General features: G+C 47.2%; 1 protein-coding gene across 1 annotated transcript; it reads left to right on the top strand.

The window, feature by feature from the left end:
• Window positions 1-3,225: 3,225 nt before the first annotated feature.
• On the top strand, window positions 3,226-16,913 carry LOC146182349 (uncharacterized). Its single transcript, XM_084575987.1, has 10 exons — window positions 3,226-3,675; window positions 4,763-4,912; window positions 5,032-5,210; window positions 5,548-5,727; window positions 6,868-7,084; window positions 8,128-8,346; window positions 9,512-9,698; window positions 10,668-10,787; window positions 14,338-14,481; window positions 16,813-16,913. The coding sequence occupies exons 1-10, from the start codon at window positions 3,226-3,228 to the stop codon at window positions 16,911-16,913; spliced, it is 1,947 nt and encodes a 648-aa protein (XP_084432113.1).
• The last annotated feature ends 1,725 nt before the right edge of the window (window positions 16,914-18,638 follow it).

Raw genomic sequence — 18,638 nt, 5'->3', positions numbered from 1 at the left:
GTTTCTCTTCTCACTGTGTTGTCCTATAGTTGGCTGTTGTCGTTGTTGATTTTTTTTTTTGTGATATATATGAACCAACCAGTTCAAATTCAGGTTCTGGACGATTCCTCAGGTTTGCCATTTCACTAATATTTGGCGTAGAGTTGGCGTAAAAAATATCTGATCCCCTTCCCCTTCCCGCCATGTACCGAACTTGTACAGAGCATGGTGAGGTCAAAGATGGGGCCACTTCAGTACCGCGCTGCACCTGATCGACGTCAAACTAAACCGAAGTCTGAACCCAAGGTCATTGCTTTTTGATCATTGTATTGTCAGGTGGCGCCTTACGCAGTATGCCAGGGTCTGGAACTTCAAGTGGGGATCAGAGATTTTTGAACGCGACTCTATATGTGAAGACACTTCAAGGCAGTGTCAGGCTACCCCAACTGAAAAATCGTCCTTGGCTCTACGTCGGTCCAATGCCTACATGAAACATAACCGGCCTTGGCCCAAGCTCTGTCCATAAGGCCGATCTCGGTTTTGGTTATTGGGCCTATCTAGTAGGTTTCATGCCGGCACTACGTAGACCCGACGTCGACAAGCAGCCTGACCGACCTAGTCCAAGCATGGTCGCCAAGATGGGGCGAGGTTGGACAAAACGCTGCCTGACTAGACTCAGATGTCCCTCCATAACGTTGCGAGTAAAACTGGTGCGTTCTTCATGAAAAAAAAAGAAAAAAATTGGTTACCCTAAAAACATTCTCCCGAGCTGAAACAAATACAGTGACCGTTTAGACAGCAGGTTGCAAGGAGCAGATATTTGGTAGTGAACATAATTAACGTAAGTATTTTCATGACGACCACGTTCATCATCTTAATCTCACAAGAAACAATGCCAAAGAAACACTATGACACAAGACAGCACCGCGCTTCGCGTATAAGCACCTGTCAGCGACTTTAAACCATATATCCCACACATGAGGCATTCACTCCAGAGCCAGTGATCCTGCAAGTCGATGGAAGTTATTTCAATCATTAAATTATCAAAAATAAAAAAGGGGGCTCATGTTGCTGATAATTTTTATTTAAGAACTTGTGCGAACACTATGCAGATGCATTCGCTAAATAGCATGCTGCTTGGCCAACTGGCAGCCAACCAGGGCCATAATTTGGGCCATGTTAGGCTGCCCAGTGTTGGGTACCGATTAATTTCTTAACATTTGCCGAGAAGTGTCTGGCTTTAAGTACTCAATTGTCCACCCTATTGGGCAATCAACCACGGCCCTACTTTTGGTCACTTTTTGGCAACCGAGAGTTGGGTGCCGACTATTTACCTACCATTTGCCGATAGTTGAGTGAATATATTTGGCCAACTATTATCCAGCGTGATCGGCAGCTAACAAGGGCCCATATTTGGGCCTGCACTGGCTGGCCGAGAATACAGGGAGCTGAGCTCTGCCTGATCGTTTCTGGCCATCAGTCAGTTTCAGTTTGGACATGAATGCATACCGAATTACGAAATTTGAACGAAGTAAAAACTGACACACAAACGCCGTCCCCTGTTAATGAGATGCGAATTAAAAACTGAAAACAAGACTCTTCGTAGCAAAGCAGAGGTCTAATGTGCCACCAAAATGCGAAATATTATCTGGCCCCTGGCGATATGCGAAGAAAGGCGTGTACCCTTGGCAACGGACGAGATGCATGATTGAAAAATAAAAAAATATATATTTCCAGTAATATACAGGAAATGGGCTCGGGCGAAAAGTTACAACGGTAGATTATCCACCACAAAGTAAAGCCTAAAATTTATAAATTTTTGAGAGCAGCACGCAGGGGCCCTGGCTCCCAGCTGCAACGGTATATGCCAAGCCAAGAGCGTTGTGACGATGGTCCGACATTAATTTCTGTAACGTCCATGGAGGATGCATGTGTGCGACCTGAGCGCGGATTAGGTACTGCGCGCGCAGGTCCTTGTGGGACCGGCTACCGTCTTCACTCACTGCATTTTCTGGTTCTCCTTGACATCAATCGACTTTTCGATGCTTTCCCGCATCAGGTCTCTGTCCCAATTCTCGCCGCCTTAGTTTCACTTGTGAAATTAGTATTTCGGCTTCAACCCCGCCTTGGGCCCATGACCATGCACTCCGCTAGCTCCACCTGTCGTCACAAAGAACCGCGGTAAAAATGCCACTCTGAAGGTATTATATTCTGTCAGGAGAATATATAGGTTTTGTGCCAGATGTTTATACCCACCTGGCGTACACTGCCAATATGTAATAAATAGAAAAATCGCAGACTAAAGCATGCTAAGGGCATTAAGTAAGATTCGCCAGACATTCTAACGGAAAACAATTTTACAATAAAAAGACGTTTCTTTTCTAGTTTAGTCTCTTTCTTGGATGGTTTCATGCAACAGAACCAGCACATTGGGCTGCGTATATATTCCCCCTGTTTTCGTTGACTTGAGTGCAATTACGTTAAATCAGCATAACACCGTACAACGCCGGGGCGTTGTTTTTCGGTTGGCGCACAAGTGTGTTCTTCGGTATATATTAATTGTTGATCTTTCTTATGAGATAATATAGATGTATTAGCGCCAGTCTCGTGTCCTTCCTTTTATTCTGTGCACGGGCTGTGTTGGTGCTAAAATGTCTTCTGAACACCGTACTCGTCAGCAAACGATGTTGCTGTATGGCGCCTCCAACCAAAGGAGATCGCGGTCTATTGTTTCCAGTGTATACGTACAGAAGAAGGAACCGTTGCTCTGTCATGTAATGTCCATAAAAGCAGGTCTCGTATAGGCTAATCTTGACAGGTCTACCAAAACATTCCGCTGGATACCATAAATATGAAATATGAACTTGAAAAATGATGCACTGTACTGTACGTCACTTAGCTGCCGTAACATCTAATGGAGCAATAGCCACTGGAATAATCAGACAGTTAATTTCACCAGAAGTCAACGACAGCCCCTCTCTTTCTACAGAATTTATAAGGGTCGATCAGAGTACGAGGCCCAGGATTTTTTCAGCGAAGACGACGAGGTGGGTGGTTTGAACATCCGATATCATAGCCGAAGAGGAAGACGAAAATACCAGACTGAGGGGGACACCACTGAAGGCCAGCAGCAGCAGCAGCAGCGCGCGCGAGGAACCGTGGCCAGGCCTTGGCGGTCGGTTCCCCCCGGGCCGAGTTCGAGCGGACCATGATGTCCTAGTGGCAACGTGGCAGAGCCTGCATGGGATGGCCGACGTGTACACGCAGGACATGGTCACCGTCCTGAGCGACCTGCGGCGGGGACGGGTCTTCACCGACGCCGAGGTCGTCTGCAGCGACGATGGAAGCCGGTTCCCGGTGCACCAGGTGCTCCTGTACGCCACCTGCCCCCTGTTCCGGGAGCTGGCCACGAGGGGAACCGGGGGCCCGGTCTCCAAGACCACCGCCGCCGCCGCTGCTGCCGGGGCCGGGGCCGCCTCGGCGGAGGACCTGTCACACTCCGCCGCCGGTGCCAGACAGGAGCCCGCTGCGTCGCTGGCTGTGCGTGTCGTCGATACCGGCCCGACCAAGACCTACACCGTGGACGGGTTGAAAGGCGTCGTCATGGCCTCCCTACTGGACTTTGTCTATACCAACAAGGTGTCGCTCTGCTCAGACAACGTGCTTGATATGCTCCTGGCGGCCCAGCGGTTCCAGGTGATGTTTCTGCCCAGGACGTGCACACGGTTCTCTTTAAGCTTGTGGGTTTGACAAGCGACTGTGACCAAAAGGGACAGACTTCTGACATCCACACAGCTGTTTCAGATTGCGGCAGTTTAGTTCCCGAAGTTATTGCCTATAGGAAAAAGTCAAGGTTTTAGTCGACCGTCTTTTGTAATCTCAGTCGAGGTACAAGAAAGTACGACGATTATTAGGCTGGAAGGGTGGCTAGAAAACGTCAGCAGAGGGAAAATTCTTGAGAAAGTCTATTTTTAGGAAGCAGAAGATAGCGCAGTGAATTCTGGGCCGAACTAAGAGGTCCTGATTGGGATGAAGCTGGATACTGCCTCGAAATGCAATGGAACCCAAGTGAAGGTTACGCGCATATTGCTCCCATTCCTCGCGCATTTGCAGGTTGCACATCCTCTTTCCTTTTGCATCCTCCTCCTCCCTCGAAAAAAATTCTGCATTCGCTGCTGTTTTCGCGTGAAAACTCCGAAGGTAGCGAGTATTTTCTCCGAGTCGTTTTTTTTTCTTATTCAATACACCCAGGTCAGAAGGCTGAACGATGGAAACCACGAATTAGTTGGCCGCAAAATTTGGGCTCATTATACCGCTGCGTGGTTCTGGTTTGGTTTATTTTTCTTCTCATCATCGTCATCATCATCCTGGCTATACCCAATCCAAAATCCCACTGCAGGGCGAAGGCCTCTTCCATATTTCTCCAATTGACCCGGTTCTGTGCTAGCTGCATCCACTTGACCCCTGCGAACTTCTTAACCTCGTCCGCCCACCTAACTTTCTGCCGCCCCCTGCTACGCTTTCCTTCCCTTGGAATCCAGTTTGTTACCCTAAGCGACCATCGGTTATCCTCTCTTCGCACTACATGTCCTGCCCATTCTGGTCGGTGACAATCGCCAAACTCCAAAGTACCTTAGAAAGGCTCGGATTTCTACCCATTTTTCTTATCTGAGCTCGATCATATTCGTCATTTTGTTCGTAAGCTGCGAACAGTAAATCATTTAGGTAAAGATAGAGTTAATGATGGTGATCGAACTATTGCTTCATTTTCTTGCCATTGCAGATTGAAAGGATTGTCAAAAAATGCTACGAGTTCCTCACTAAAGACATCAGCGTTGCTAACTGTATCCGCATATTGGAGTTCGCCAGGGAACACAAGCACCCCAGCCTCGTCGACATGGCCTTAAATTTCATTTCTGGAAACTTCGTTGAGGTGGGTATAAAATAACGGGATGGTTAATATGTGAATACAAGAACAAGTGTTTTTCATGAGAACTCAGTGAATCGCGCGCAAAAAAAAGAAAAATATTAAGAATGTCTTTCTTCCGTCAGGTCGCAAAGCAAAACCAAGATTTTGTTCGTCTACCGTATGATGATCTGAAGGCGCTTCTAAGCTCTGACGAGCTCAACCTCTCCGATGAAGGCAAGGCGTTTGTGGCAGCTACAAAATGGACCTCAGCAGACTCTCCCAACAGATATCGTTTTCTACCAAGCCTCTTAAGCGCTATAAGGTAACCTGTAAAGTACACTTCTCTGCTTTATACACATTTTGATGATTTCACGCTATGTAATGGGCACCGCATATTGGAGATGCGTGTTGGTCTCTTAATTCATACTCGGGCAGAACTGACGCTGCTTGCATAAATCAAATTCGTTCAATGGGTCAAACATTTGCTTGTCGTTTTAGTCAGCGAAGACTTGTGAGCCAAAGAGCGCCGAAGATCGGGGGATCTTTAAACACTGCTTTTTTAGACATCTTTGGACTCGAATTCATCAAATTGAACATGCATGATTACTTTCTTTTTTTCTGTTGTCTGCTACGAACTCATCAGTGTTTATATGAAACAGATTCGGGCTCTGCAAGGTGTCGTACCTCCAACAAGAGGTGTTTCCGCATCACATGCTCGATGACGTTGACTGCCGAGCTGTCCTGGAACCAGTCCATGGTCTTCTGGACCAAATGGAGATGCACGAAGATCAGAGGATGATCAACTTGACGCATCCCATGCTGCGACCTCGAATACCAAGGCATGCACTCCAAATTCGCTCTCGGCGTGTGTTTAAGTGCTTACATTCCCGAAATGTGCGTTTTAGAGAGTTGGCACCAACCTACTTAGCAGGCCGATGTCAGCGCCGGCTACTGCCGCGCCCACCATTGGTGATTGCTGCCGACTTCGCACAGTTACTTTAAATCTCCCGCCGTTGCCAGTCATCAGAGAAGCTGTTGTAGATGCGATGACTTCAATGGGCGTCTCAAGTACTGCTTTTATATAATGCATTGAGTGACGCCGCATCCAATGTTTGTTTGCCTGTGCCTGAAACTTCGAAAATCACCAAGTATTGAAAAAAAAAAAACAAAAAAAAAAAAAAACAGGCGTTATAGTTTGGATTAGTTGGAATAGAAATAACGGGATGAACACAAGGACAACGGAAAGAGGCGCTTATGTACAAGACCGGCGTTGACTGCAAAATCAATATTTCAGTCAGGAAATAACACAATTCCAGCAAGCTGCGCACAAAAATAATCTTTGAATAAAAAATAGACGAAGGCCAAGAAGTCCAGATAGAAGCAAAGGCCGAATAACAAGACATGGCTTGTTTGCTCGTGGTTTCGCTCTTTTGGGGCTTAATAGCGTATGCTGTACACGAGTAAGGGACCTATTTCCTCACCTTCGTCTTTTCACGCCTTTTCTAGGAATTTAAAATAATTTCGAAATGTACTCAACGCAGACATTACCAACAGTTATTTTTAGCGCATGATTGGCGTCAGACGAAGGCTTTTAATAGGACCTGCGGTCATTTTATAATTTCCAGAAGATATTGCAAATACGTCTCATTAAAACTTTGTGCACCTCACTCCGCTCCTTGAAAGGACCCGGCGACCCCAACAACACGACAATGAATGATACATTTCCGTCGGTCACATTTGTAGATTACGCTGCCATTGTTGGGGCGTTCTCATTAGCCAGAACATAATCACGTGTGCACAAAACGATGACGTCACCGACCATTTGACATGTCCAAATGGGTAGAACTTAGCTCCTTGAGATGGGAGGGTTAGATAGAAAAAGAAAGAAAAGGGCGGGATACACCGCGCGTCCAGCTGATATCCTCTGTTAGTACGGGCATCCCCTTCGCTCGCTTCCATTGGACAACTTTCCCTTCCAGGGACATACTATTCGTGATTGGCGGCTGGAGCAACGGCAGCGCTACGAACCTCGTCGAGTCGTACGACTGTCGCGCCAACCGCTGGCTGATATTTCCCAACGACAGGGACACCATGCCCCGCGCCTACCACGGACTGGTCGCGCTGGATGGCCTCATCTACATGATTGGCGGTTTTGATGGCTCCCAGTGCTTCAACTGTGTCCGCTGCTTCAACCCGGTATGTGCTTCTGGACACCTAGTACTTGCCTCAAATCTTTGTCGTACGCAGACGAATCGTGCATAAACAAGTATCCTGACGCACGGATGATAGGAGGAGAGCCCCATTGTTTCGGAGTCGGCCTGGCTCCGTCAGGTATGACCAGAAGTGGTCCCCTCTTTTTCAGCCCCGAAGGAGCCAATCCGAACCCGAAACGTCCGGTTTCTCCCCACGAGACGTTATGTTCGAGTGTTACCTTTTCCCGAACAGATCGATTTATGTTAAGATGTTCGCATGTTCTCACCGAGTAAATCGGCCACAGTGAGTTAGTTTCTGTTGTCATGTCGCTGAGCTACCGTAAGATTGTCCGTATACATCAGCGATCGCCGGTGGCGCGTAGATAGTAGCCTCAGGACAGGGACGCTTTTACGGCAGCATCACCTCTGTGCTGAGTCAGCGACGGACAAATAAATAAGAAGACGGCAGGCTTCTTTGAGTCGCTAGAAATGCAATAATCTAGAACACCTTCGGCTAACACGCGCAATCATTCTGTACCGTGCGTTGCATGGCCCACTAGCACGTACTTTCATCCGTCTGGTCAATCGAGCAAAAGCTGACGTTGTATCATGTAAATTGTGAGAGTTCCCAAAGTGTGCTGAACTTAACGTTGAAAATACACGCCAGTACACTCGGGCGCATTTTTAGAGTAGCCTGCTTTCATTTTATGCTGAAGAAAGGCAAAATGTCATGACCCACAGATGAGGAATAGTTGTTTTTCCCGCACCGATAGCTGTAATCCTGATATTTATCCCCACGCTTCTCAGTTCCCTCCGAATTCAAATTTCTGGCTGTGAAAGGTGTATGTGAGAGTCTGATCAATGAGCGAAAGAGGGTGTCAAGCGCGCCGTTGTTAGACTCGCGAGTGTTGCACGTGGCAGGCACGTTCGGGTTCTCCGTCGCTCGACTCGGCATACAGCTCTAAAAAGAGGAGGGTAGAGCAAGCCTTTGGCGTCCCTGTTCTGCAGGCGCCCGATGGGTGACCCCGCTTCTGCCCGTCGCTGCAGCTCGCGCACCGGTGGACGGAGCGGGCCTGCATGCACGTGGCGCGCTGCTACGTGAGCGTCGCGGTGCTGGAAGGCAAGATTTACGCTCTGGGAGGCTACGATGGCGACCGGCGGACCAACACGGCCGAGCGATACGATCCGACGCAGAACACGTGGACGCTGATCGCCGAGATGAATGACCAGCGCTCGGACGCCTGTGCCACGGTCGTCGACTCCAAGGTACGATCATTCTCATACAGAACTGCTACCCAGGAAGGATACTTTGAAATAGGAGCGATCTGCTTGCATAGATGGTGGTCTGAACGACATTACACCCTTAAGGGCATACTTTTTCATTTATACAGCGCCCTTATTACACGCGTTCTTTTAGCTAAAATGGTGTCAACTGTGTATCTTCCATGAGAACGGAGGAATCGTAAGCTCTGAAGCTGGCGCAGATGTACTTGCTGTACATTTTATGCTCATCTGTATAAATTCCCTTTTAATAATGATATTAGCCATATGACCGTATGGACTGCTTGGGTGGACGTTAGTGGGCTGTTACTCCCTTATCACACCCTTTTAGTACTGCTCGACTGTGGGTCGAACAGCACTTCTTATAGCAGTTCTGTCCGCGCCAATAAATCGGTCTTTGATGGAATGAGATGCCGTTATGATAATCTCTGTAATCCTTCCTTATTTGCCTTTTACCTCAGACATAACTGCCCATTGATGACTGTCAAGAAATGAGTTTTTAGGTGGTTGTCGGGGCTGTATTCTCTTGCGGCTGACCACTTGGAGAAAGCGAGGTTTTGCCACGCTCCTTTACCTCCAGACAATTTTCTGTCTAAGGCTAGGCAGGAAAGAGAAAAAGACGGGCCTTTGTATCCGTGCCGTGGAAAATTGGCTGTGGGTACATGCGCAGGGGTGAAAGGGGAGGCGACGTGAGGGCGCTATAGTGCTGAAATAAGCCATCCCCCCACCCTCTTCTGAGATGAGAATATAGAGACGTCTTCTTCCCTTTCCCGCCTATCCTTTGCTGCAGAGCCACAGTAAGATGTCTGAGAGTAGAGAAACGGCACGATGCATTAATGCGAAAGGTGTTAGGTTGAAACGTGGCGGTATACCGAACAGTGGCGCACGAGACAGCTCTCAGTGTATGTTCCCATTGATTGCGATTAGCCCTTCCATGAAAGGACCATGACTTGCAAGAACTGGCCTCGGCTAGCCTCTGGTAGTAAGCAGCGTGGTCGATGAAACGCAATGGAGGACTAACGCGGCGTTCGTTTTGCGAATTAACGCACACTTGCGCAAGTCAAGGTTTCCCGCAATGATTTTGTCTCTTCTCTGGCTATTTTTCTTCAGGCCCTTCGCCAAAATCAATGAATGCTTGTTTCTCGTGCAGGTTTACATCGTTGGCGGATTCACTGGCCAGCAGGTTCTGAACACGGCAGAGTATTACGACCCCAGGGTGAACGTGTGGACCTACATTCGCTCCATGACCATGCCGCGCAGTGGGGTGCGGGTTATAAACTATCAGGACACCGTGTATGTCCTCGGCGGCTTCAACGGGACCAATAGGCTTTCGACGGGTATGAATTTACTTTAGTACATAACGTCGCAAGCTCATCGGATATACAAGGGTCATTTGTTTAACCTACACCAGCTGCACCAGTGCAGCAAAAATCCATTGTAGGTATAGGACATGTGCTACATTGGTGTAGCTGGTGTAGGTTAAACAAATGGCCTTACTGTCCTAATGAACCTCGCGCATGATAATCAGCGTACTGTCGATGATGCACTCGAAGAAATTGTGTTCGAGGTGGCGTGTTATCGCGTGTGGCGGGTATCAGAAATGAAGCACATGGAGATAAACCCTCCTTTCTCATTCTGGTTGTTCAGGAAAACCGGAATGGTGCGAAAGCCCCGGCGATGTAAAAGACCCAATACCGATGTCTGCATCCTTCATCTGCTGCCGTTTGTCGCAGAGAGTGTTGTGTATTTAGTTCTATAAGCTTTCTCATTGAATCTTTGCGGTGGACTTGTACAATGCATCGTGATATGTTACACAGTGCAATGTTAGCAAATATTCTTTGGGAGCACCTTGTGGGTGATGGGAAACCAAAGCTTAGTTTCCACTCTGCGGACTTCCCAGAAATCCAACGCCCTCGATTGACCTATGCATTGTAGATAAGGGGAAAAAAAATGCACTAAATGCGCCACAACATGTTTGCATTGAAACTGCTGCTCTTTTTTTTTTTTTTTTTTTTTTTTTTATAATCGCGAGTATTTCCGCGCGAAAAACTTATGGCAACGAAATTGATGGTTCTTTCTGGCGGGACTTGACTGGACAACTTCAAGTCTGCGACGAGTCAGCGCTGTACCTATTCACTATATAAGTACTATCCGTTTCGTCTTCATTGTTCTCCTAGTAAGTTTATTCGTTTTTGCACGATTTTCGTGTTCTGTCTTCTTTACAGCTGCGTTGCTTTTGAACATGCTACTGCACTCACTCTGCGGCGAATCCTTCTACTGTCTCTCCCAATGTATTTTGTATGCAGGAGAGAAGTACGACCACCTCAGGGATCGGTGGCTAGAGTTGCCCAACATGCACACGCCCAGGAGCAACTTTGCCGTGGCCGTGTTGGACGACCTCCTGTTCGCCATCGGTGGATTTAACGGTGCGCAACGGCCCTTGGTCTCCTTGGGGGGAACATATAACGCTGGGAGCTGATTACCGAAAATAGGAGTGTACCCTAAGTTACGGATAAAGTAGAGGTGGCGGGAGACTGGAGAGTGGGAAAAGAGGATTAACTTCGCTTAAGCCTCGAAGCACATGACGCTATGCGTCAGTGGTTAAGACGCTCCGAAACTTAATTATAGTATCCGTGTTCGAATTCTACCGGTTCGAATTCGCTCCGATATGATGTTTCTTTGTTTATTGTGAAAACACTCACTAGTTAAATCACCACCAAAACATGATCCTAGTTTGACCTTGCGAGGCCTTGAAAGGAATCTTTTCCCCACTAAGAGCCTGAAGCAAAACGCGAGGTGAAGCCTCGTGAAAGGTTCAACGCCATTCAGCGACACACGGCGAACTCCGGAGTTGTAGCCGGGAGAGTAGAGTTTCCGCTTTAAAAAAAAAAAAAAAAAAAAAAAAAAAAAAAAAAAAAAAAAAAAATCGGTGGGCGCTATTACGTGATTTAGCCATAGCTCTTCGCGATAGTGTATATATATTTCTCGTTATTGTCATAATTCTGTTTTTTTTTTTGTATTTTCGTAGTGAACGGCCGTTGACGTCACTCACTCTGAACCGCGCATTGTGGCGCGCAGCAGTGATGGCATGTCTTCGGTGCTAACCGATCAGTATGACATGGTGCTACGACACCGATACTGCTGAACTGGGAAATGTGTCCTTAACTGTTATTGCTGCAAAAGAAAAAAGAAATCAATCGAGCTCTTGGCTGAAGTAGAGAGCGAAATTTGGCCGGGCAAGCGCAATACATGCACAGTTTGCTTAAAATAAAAAACCAATAGTTACGAAAGTCCGTCCTTCGAAGGTTTCTTGAGTGGCACAGTTGCTGGTCACGGTCACGGAAGCAGTCGTTGTTGACACGGGACAGGACTAATCGAAGATCACTGAAATAGGGCTCGCCCGTTGAATATGCTGAGGATGATGACGACGAGTAGCAACTTAGTCTAAGGACCTGAGTATTTGAATATCAGATTGAACCAAAGACAGTGGCGGCAAGCTCCACGAACGCCAACAGAGACACTGCATCTAGGTGCCATGTACCAGGGTGCATACTAATGCGCGCCCCTTCGCGTGATAGTGAGAATTTTCACCTCGCAAATAATACCATAGGGATGAGAAACGGGCGACTTTATATTGATTCGCAGTTTCAAATCTGGTGTGTTCGCACTTGATAATAATGGCGTCTCCTCCGCGGCTGAGCTCCCGGCGGAAAAACAAGCGGAATACGTGATTGTTCGGAGCAAATTACTGCCGGCGGAAAAGCGGTTGCTCTCCGCTAGTCAATAAGAGTGGAAGGATTAGTCGGCGGTGATGAATTTGGCTCGCATTTCGCGCCGAATGACCAAGTGGGAACGTACCGTGAGGTAAAACTGAACAAGTTCCAGGACCTAGAATATCTGATTGCTTCTACATGTATAACTGTTTGATTTCACTCTATTTTTCCGCATAGATACACTTTGTTTGAAGAAATAAAAACAAGGCTGCCGAAAACAAAGCCCTAGAAATGTCGATTAGCACCGTCAGAAAATGCACAGCAGAACGTGGGCGAAGGCAACCCACATCAGAAATGGTACCGTTCGTGACGTCATCACCGAACTTCTCCGCAGAACTTTTGGGCTGTGAGGAGAAGCTCGAGTTTTAATCGTCGATTACGCCATCAGTTTGTATGCTAGAGCAAAAAAACTTTACATGCATTACTTACGGCCAATGTAGATTTGAATCCTTGAATATCGCGAAATTCTCGAAACGTGATGCAGCTGCTCTTTAAGTAGGCCTTGAGGACATAGAGAAGTGGGCTTGCATCTGTCATATGAGGGGACCACCTTGTAACCGCAGAACTTTTATTATCGCCAAGAACGCAGCTTTCATAAGCCAGAAAAAAAAAAATGTAAGCAAGTGTCGTCATCACCGGTCAGTTTCACAAGTCAAATGCGTGTGTTCACACAGATTTCCGGGTGCGGCTCTCAGAGGCTATAGGCGCCACCGTCTTTAACATTTAACGCGACAGCTTTTAAGGCTCAGTTCGCCAGAAAACCCTGCGTCGACGTCATTGTTTACGTCGGCGTTCTGACGAGCGAAAAACGACGAGCATGGCGCTGGCAGCTGGCATGGCCGCGCGCTCCTTTGTTGCTTGCTGTTAATTTGTCAGGAGCTGCCAACTCGGTCCTCTCCTTTTAAATGGGATGGTGATATCAAAATTAGCCTGACAGTACCCTTGCATTCTGATTCTTCAGGCACGATGCTTCAGGCATGCACGCAGACAGTTTCATGCTGCTTAGTTAAAGGTGGGCTTTATACGTCACGTGGTGCTTATACACTATCGTGTCATATACTTTTAAAGGCGGAGCATAAGTGTCCCAATAATTTTCTTTCAGGTAATAACGTCAAGAGTTTCAATTAATCGGCTCTCGGGAACACTTTTCCGTTTACAGAGGGAAAGACACTTTTCGTATTTTCGCGCCTCTTCTCTTAGCCTCGTAAGGCACATAGCTTAGCGAAGCGCAACGTGCATGGAAGGCATTCCTTTGTTCAATTAGGTTCCATAAATGTTTCTACACGCTGTTACAGTGTTGGCGTGGGTGTATTTCTCGATCATAGTGCTAGCATCATGCAAATGAATGAATGAATGAATGAATGAATGAATGAATGAATGAATGAATGAATGAATGAATGAATGAATGAATGAATGAATGAATTCTTTATTTGAATAAAGAGATGGCTCCGGTCGCTGTTTGGGTAAGTGGGGAGTTAGGAGGGATGGGAGTGTAGCTTCGTCTTCACGGTTCTTCAAGCTGTTGCTCGTTGCTTGCCATGCCGCCGATCTGCGCGCTGTAAGTCGACCTCTCTCACACTACTCGAAGCAGGCCGCTCTCACTGCCGTATGTAGCAATGGAATGTTGTATATTGGTGCTATAGAATCTGATCTGCTAGGGTGGGCATGTCGTCGTGTGAAATATGCGTAATTTTATTTCTTCCTCGTGAAAACGATGGACATTGTCATACAAGGTGTTTTAGGTCTGCTGTACACTGTTCCCGACAGTGGGTGAATATGCTGTGTTTGAGTGTTTCGTGTCTGCCGAGAAACCACTTGTCAAGTATGTGTGGTGTGTAAGCTACGCTTTTTGTTGCTTTGTTGAGAAATATCTCTCGTGGTCGAGTGAGCCCTTTGGAATCCCTACCAAAGAATGCTCACTAAGGGCTCCCCTAGCAGATCGATGATGCACTATGTACGCACGAAAGCAAAACATGACAGCGAGCTTAGGTCATATGAAGCAACACCAACTCATGCAAAAAAAAAAAAAAATTCTTCGTACCTATAGTTTGGGAAATTGGAATGCTCAGACTGAGTGAAACCCGAGGTCAAGTTAAAGTGGACTAAAACCAACTAGCCCAACAAGCATCAGTTTTTACCGAAAATTTGGCGTGAGATTTATTCACAATATGGATTGGTATTTGCGCGGTGTTCTTGTGTTCAGGGACGACGACCGTGCCGTTCGTGGAATGCTACGACGCCAAGACCAACGGTTGGCGCCGAGTCACCGAGATGAACATAAACCGGAGCGCCCTCGGTGCCTGTGTGGCAATCAACCTTCCAAATTCCAGGGAGTTCTCTGTTGTAGGTGAGATTCCGGACAACTCCCAAGCGTCGCTTAACCTTTAGTTCGCAAAGACCAGCCGTTGCATGCTAAACCAGAGGTGCGCGTATCGAATCATGTTTGAGAGAGCAGCGATTGTTACTGAATAATGGATTTTGATCATTGAAATATTCTTTCAATATCCGGTTGCTTCCGACAGACAATGATAAAGATGCCGTCGTTTCCAAAAGTAAAAGTTGTTGCTCTCGCGACAAAGCGCTAAGTGGGTCCAGTCTGTATACCTCGACGAGCCTTCTGACTTTAGTCTGCAATCGCCGCGAGGACCGTGCGAATGACTGTAGAGCTCGCGAAAATTCCTTCGTTCTGTGCGTTAGCACGAGAACCCCACTGGAAAAAAGTCCAAGTTATCCTTGCTGCTGGCCAATGTTGGCAACTGCTAAGGCCAGCCATAGCGCGTAGCAAAGGGATGAAAGAAAACTCTTCCTTACCTTGATGGGTAAAAAGGAACAGACCAGAAGCTAGCTGTCCTGAAGAAACCGAAAAATTCTATAATCAGTTTTAAAATGTGATGCATTTCACGCGCAGCCAAGCTATACAGTGTGTATGCGCTAATGCATGATATATGTGGTCCTGCATAGGAGCTCACAATGAGGTTCTTGCGTTATCTTATTCTCGAACCTGTTGGTAATTACGTTTCCTGCAAGTTTTATAAGGCATGCATAGTTATTACGATTGCTGCCTTCTTCTACTGGGCCTCCTTCCCCTCCCACCGCAGGAAAGCAGGACTGAAGCACTCAGGATACTGCATCACAGAGGCCGGTATTGTCCTGAGTCTTCTTTCACATGGCGTATTCGTGGACCAAAGAGCGCGTGTTGTAGCTGTTCAAAGGCCGTGGCTTGCAGCGGGAGAGCGCTTTTCAAGGGAAGGTGAAGACAGGTTGAAGTCAGCGATTATGGAAGATAAACCGCGTTATAATAACAAATACTTCATAGTCAAATAAAAATCAAGTATGCAGCGGCGAATACTTCTGAAATGAGGAACTTCAGCCAGTGGCTGTATCAATAAAGCCAATAGCGGCAGCCAGTTCTCTTGACGCCGCGGTTTAGCCCATTATACAACCTTTTTGAAAGGTTTGGAGACCAGGGAGCGCGCTTCTGGGCCCCACTATCTGGATTGTGGTGCATTCCCAGAATCCCAAATCTTCTGGAAGTAAGGCTTTTGTCTATAACCTCTCCAATGGGAAGGAGTTGCATGAAGGCCAAACCCTAGCCACTGCACGGCGTAAAAGCTGGTCCCCTGAGATCTAAACCTTGTGGATTCACAAAGACTGTATACCTGCCATTAACCTGTGCTTTCATGCTATTGGACCAGCTGCTAAGTCATGAGAATTGGTCGACGCCATTGGCTGATAGGCTTGCTTCGCCAGCTGCATTCTTAGTTGTATACTTACGCGCTTGCACTGAGAGCGAAGGTTCTTTAAGCTCATAACAAACAATATAATAGAAGTGTTGCCATCTCCCGACCGTTTTCTCAAGCAGACTGCGACGTGCCAGTGGTGAGCGGGCCCCTAAAAAAGCCATGCAACACCACTTTCAAATTTGCTCTGTTCACAGTAATAAATACGCATTTAATTGCCCCTCAGAAGTTAGCCCAGGCAGAACGAGCCGCAGAATCGATTTTCGAGCAGGTTCAGTTGAGCTATCATCAGAGTCCCATTAAAATTTAGATGACGTGGACGAAGAGACTGTATGGCAACAAGAGTCCGCTTGTTGGTTTTTTATTGCTTCATCGAAACCATGCAGTTTTCATTTTTAGGGGGGGGGGGGGGGGGGTTATAAAGCTGGGAGGTGTCTGTCGATCACGGCAAGGCAGCGTACGGTTGGTCGATGCCATCTGTGCGTTGGCCAATCGGGGCTGCCGATGACGTCCTAGCCGAATTGCCGCCCCATCATAAACCTTTGTTACATCGTCTTTCGACCTCTGATTGGCTGGCTTTACCATTGGGAACGGTGACACTTTTCACGAGAGAGGGAGACTACACGGCTATTATCTCACAGCTGATCGAAGACCACTCGGAAAGAATCATGCATGGTCTTCGCCACGGCCTTTTGAACAGTAGGCAGCGCGGTAGTGCCTCGCGTCGTGTTGGGAAAACCGGGCAAACAAAGTGGGTAGGTGGATGCTGCCTCACCTATTATCGGCAGTCTAATCGGCCTTAAACGAGGAGCAAAAAAAAAAAAATAATAATAAAACAAATGGTGAGCCATAGAGGGGAAGCTGAGGCTCAGTAGGATCGCCTTGCCACCCACTGACCCTCCTCCTCTGCTTGTTGTGTTTCCTGCCCGCTTTTTTAGCCCGGTTCTCCCGAAAGTCGGTCCGGCTGCTTGACAGCTTCCTGCCCAGTGCGGTACGCAAGAGGAGGCAAATCTCCATAGCTAGGCGGAGGCGACTCTGACACCAACACGAGTAAGGAAGCTATAGTGATGTATAGTGCCAAGTGGGACCGCGATCAACGCTCGTATAATTGAATGGGATTGTTGCATAGCCTCAGAGATCCGCGGTAACACTTTAGGCATCGCACTCGGTGGCGTGCAGTTGCCCAAATTTTACGACACGAATGCATCGGAAGAATACTGGTGGGGAAGCGCCATCGAATGTTCGAATCTTTTTCAGTATCAATATATATGGATGGTTATGACGGTACATGCATCTAATTTTCTCTTTTTGTTAATGTAATTGCCCCAATACAAAACTATCAATTCGGGCACTGTACGTGCATTCAGGAAACATAAAATCTGTTTTCAGTGATAATATATTCTCTCTCATTAAAATGCAGTAATCTATCAACACTGGCCAACTGTGATTTGTGCTGATTTAGGACCCGAGCTGTATTCCCAGCGCGTCCATTTTTTATTTACTTTATAAATGTCTCCTGTACTTACGAGCGCACGGCATCGTCGCTCATAGGGTAAGTGAAGGGAAGGCAGGATTCCCACAATCCCTAATGATTTTCTTCGTACACCGAACCTTCGTCCCTAACGGAACTATCACTGTAATTGCGCCGAACCCAATATTTTACTACCCGCTTTAGAAATGTTTTCGCGATGCAGACAAAATCGGCCAAATAAAAGGTTCAGGTTCTTTTCCTGTGCCTCGGTTCTTCGAGGGGCACATCGACTTGGCAGAGGACAAGAAGCTGACATAAGATGAAGGACGATGACGCATGGAGAGTAGAGGAACTGAGCTTTATATAAAGTAAACGTTAATTCAGAAAAGCTATAATTTTCATTTCCAGCTGCTAAAACTGACTCAGTAATGTCGCAGCTACACAGGCTATTACGTTCTCTAGAGCTCGCAGCTCTCGCATCATGGTTTCTCTATAGCTGGCGCATCCTTACTCCCTCAGGTTACGCCTGGCCTGGTATCGGTTTACAATTCGACGTGCTCTTAAATACACAACCTCGAAAGCTCCAGAATTGTGCGGAGCGCGTAGAGAAAGATATAAAAATTTTATTATACAGTTACAGGGCCGGGTTAGATTGCCCTACTAGATAGCCAGCTGATCAAGCCTGCTGGCGGCCGTATGTGGACGCTTGAGGATCTGGTATTGTGTGTCCGGGTCCGAGTTGCGCAGCAGGGTTTCCTAGTCGTCTGGAAGCAGCATTTCCCCTAATTCTAGAGGCGGGGGTCCTCCTTTCATCTCCAGACGATATGAGTAAGGGTAACTCATATCCTCTGCACACAATCTGCATTCGATTTTGTTTGCTCTGGTTTAGAGGGAAGAAAAGGCGCAATCTTTGTCACACACTCGGTTAAATCCTGAGCCGTGTCGTAAGGGAAAGGAGGAAGGTTGGAATGAAAGAAGAGAGGAAGAGGTCTGGAATGATTTCATCCAACTGGGAACCTTTAACGTGCACTGACATCGCACAGCACACGGACGCCTAGCTTTTTGCCTCCATCGAAGCGCGGTCACCACGGTCGGGTTCGAACCCGCGTATTCCGGTCCAGCAGCCGAGAACTGAGCCGCCACCTCGACGGGTCCTTGCAATCGGGTGAAAATTGATTTGAGAATATGTGGGAGAGGACTATCTTGTTAGGGAAACACCCACTCAAGGTGATCCCCGCCTCTTTATTATGGCAGTTGTGCGGTGACATAAATTCCTTCGTCCAAGTTGGGAGG

This window comes from Amblyomma maculatum, chromosome 8 (genome assembly GCF_055883805.1).
Source record: "Amblyomma maculatum isolate TAMU_Amacu chromosome 8, ASM5588380v1, whole genome shotgun sequence".
NCBI lineage: Eukaryota > Metazoa > Arthropoda > Arachnida > Ixodida > Ixodidae > Amblyomma > Amblyomma maculatum.
Note: the sequence above shows the minus strand (reverse complement) of the source record. Positions and strands in the feature narration are given on the sequence as shown.

Bases quoted from the DNA above. Each gene is read 5' to 3' on its own strand.
- LOC146182349 (XM_084575987.1), top strand. From the start codon at position 3,226: ATGGCCGACGTGTACACGCAGGACATGGTCACCGTCCTGAGCGACCTG. The intron at 5,211-5,547 runs GTAACCTGTAAA...TATATGAAACAG, and splicing joins AGCCTCTTAAGCGCTATAAG to ATTCGGGCTCTGCAAGGTGT. The intron at 7,085-8,127 runs GTATGTGCTTCT...CCGTCGCTGCAG, and splicing joins GTGTCCGCTGCTTCAACCCG to CTCGCGCACCGGTGGACGGA.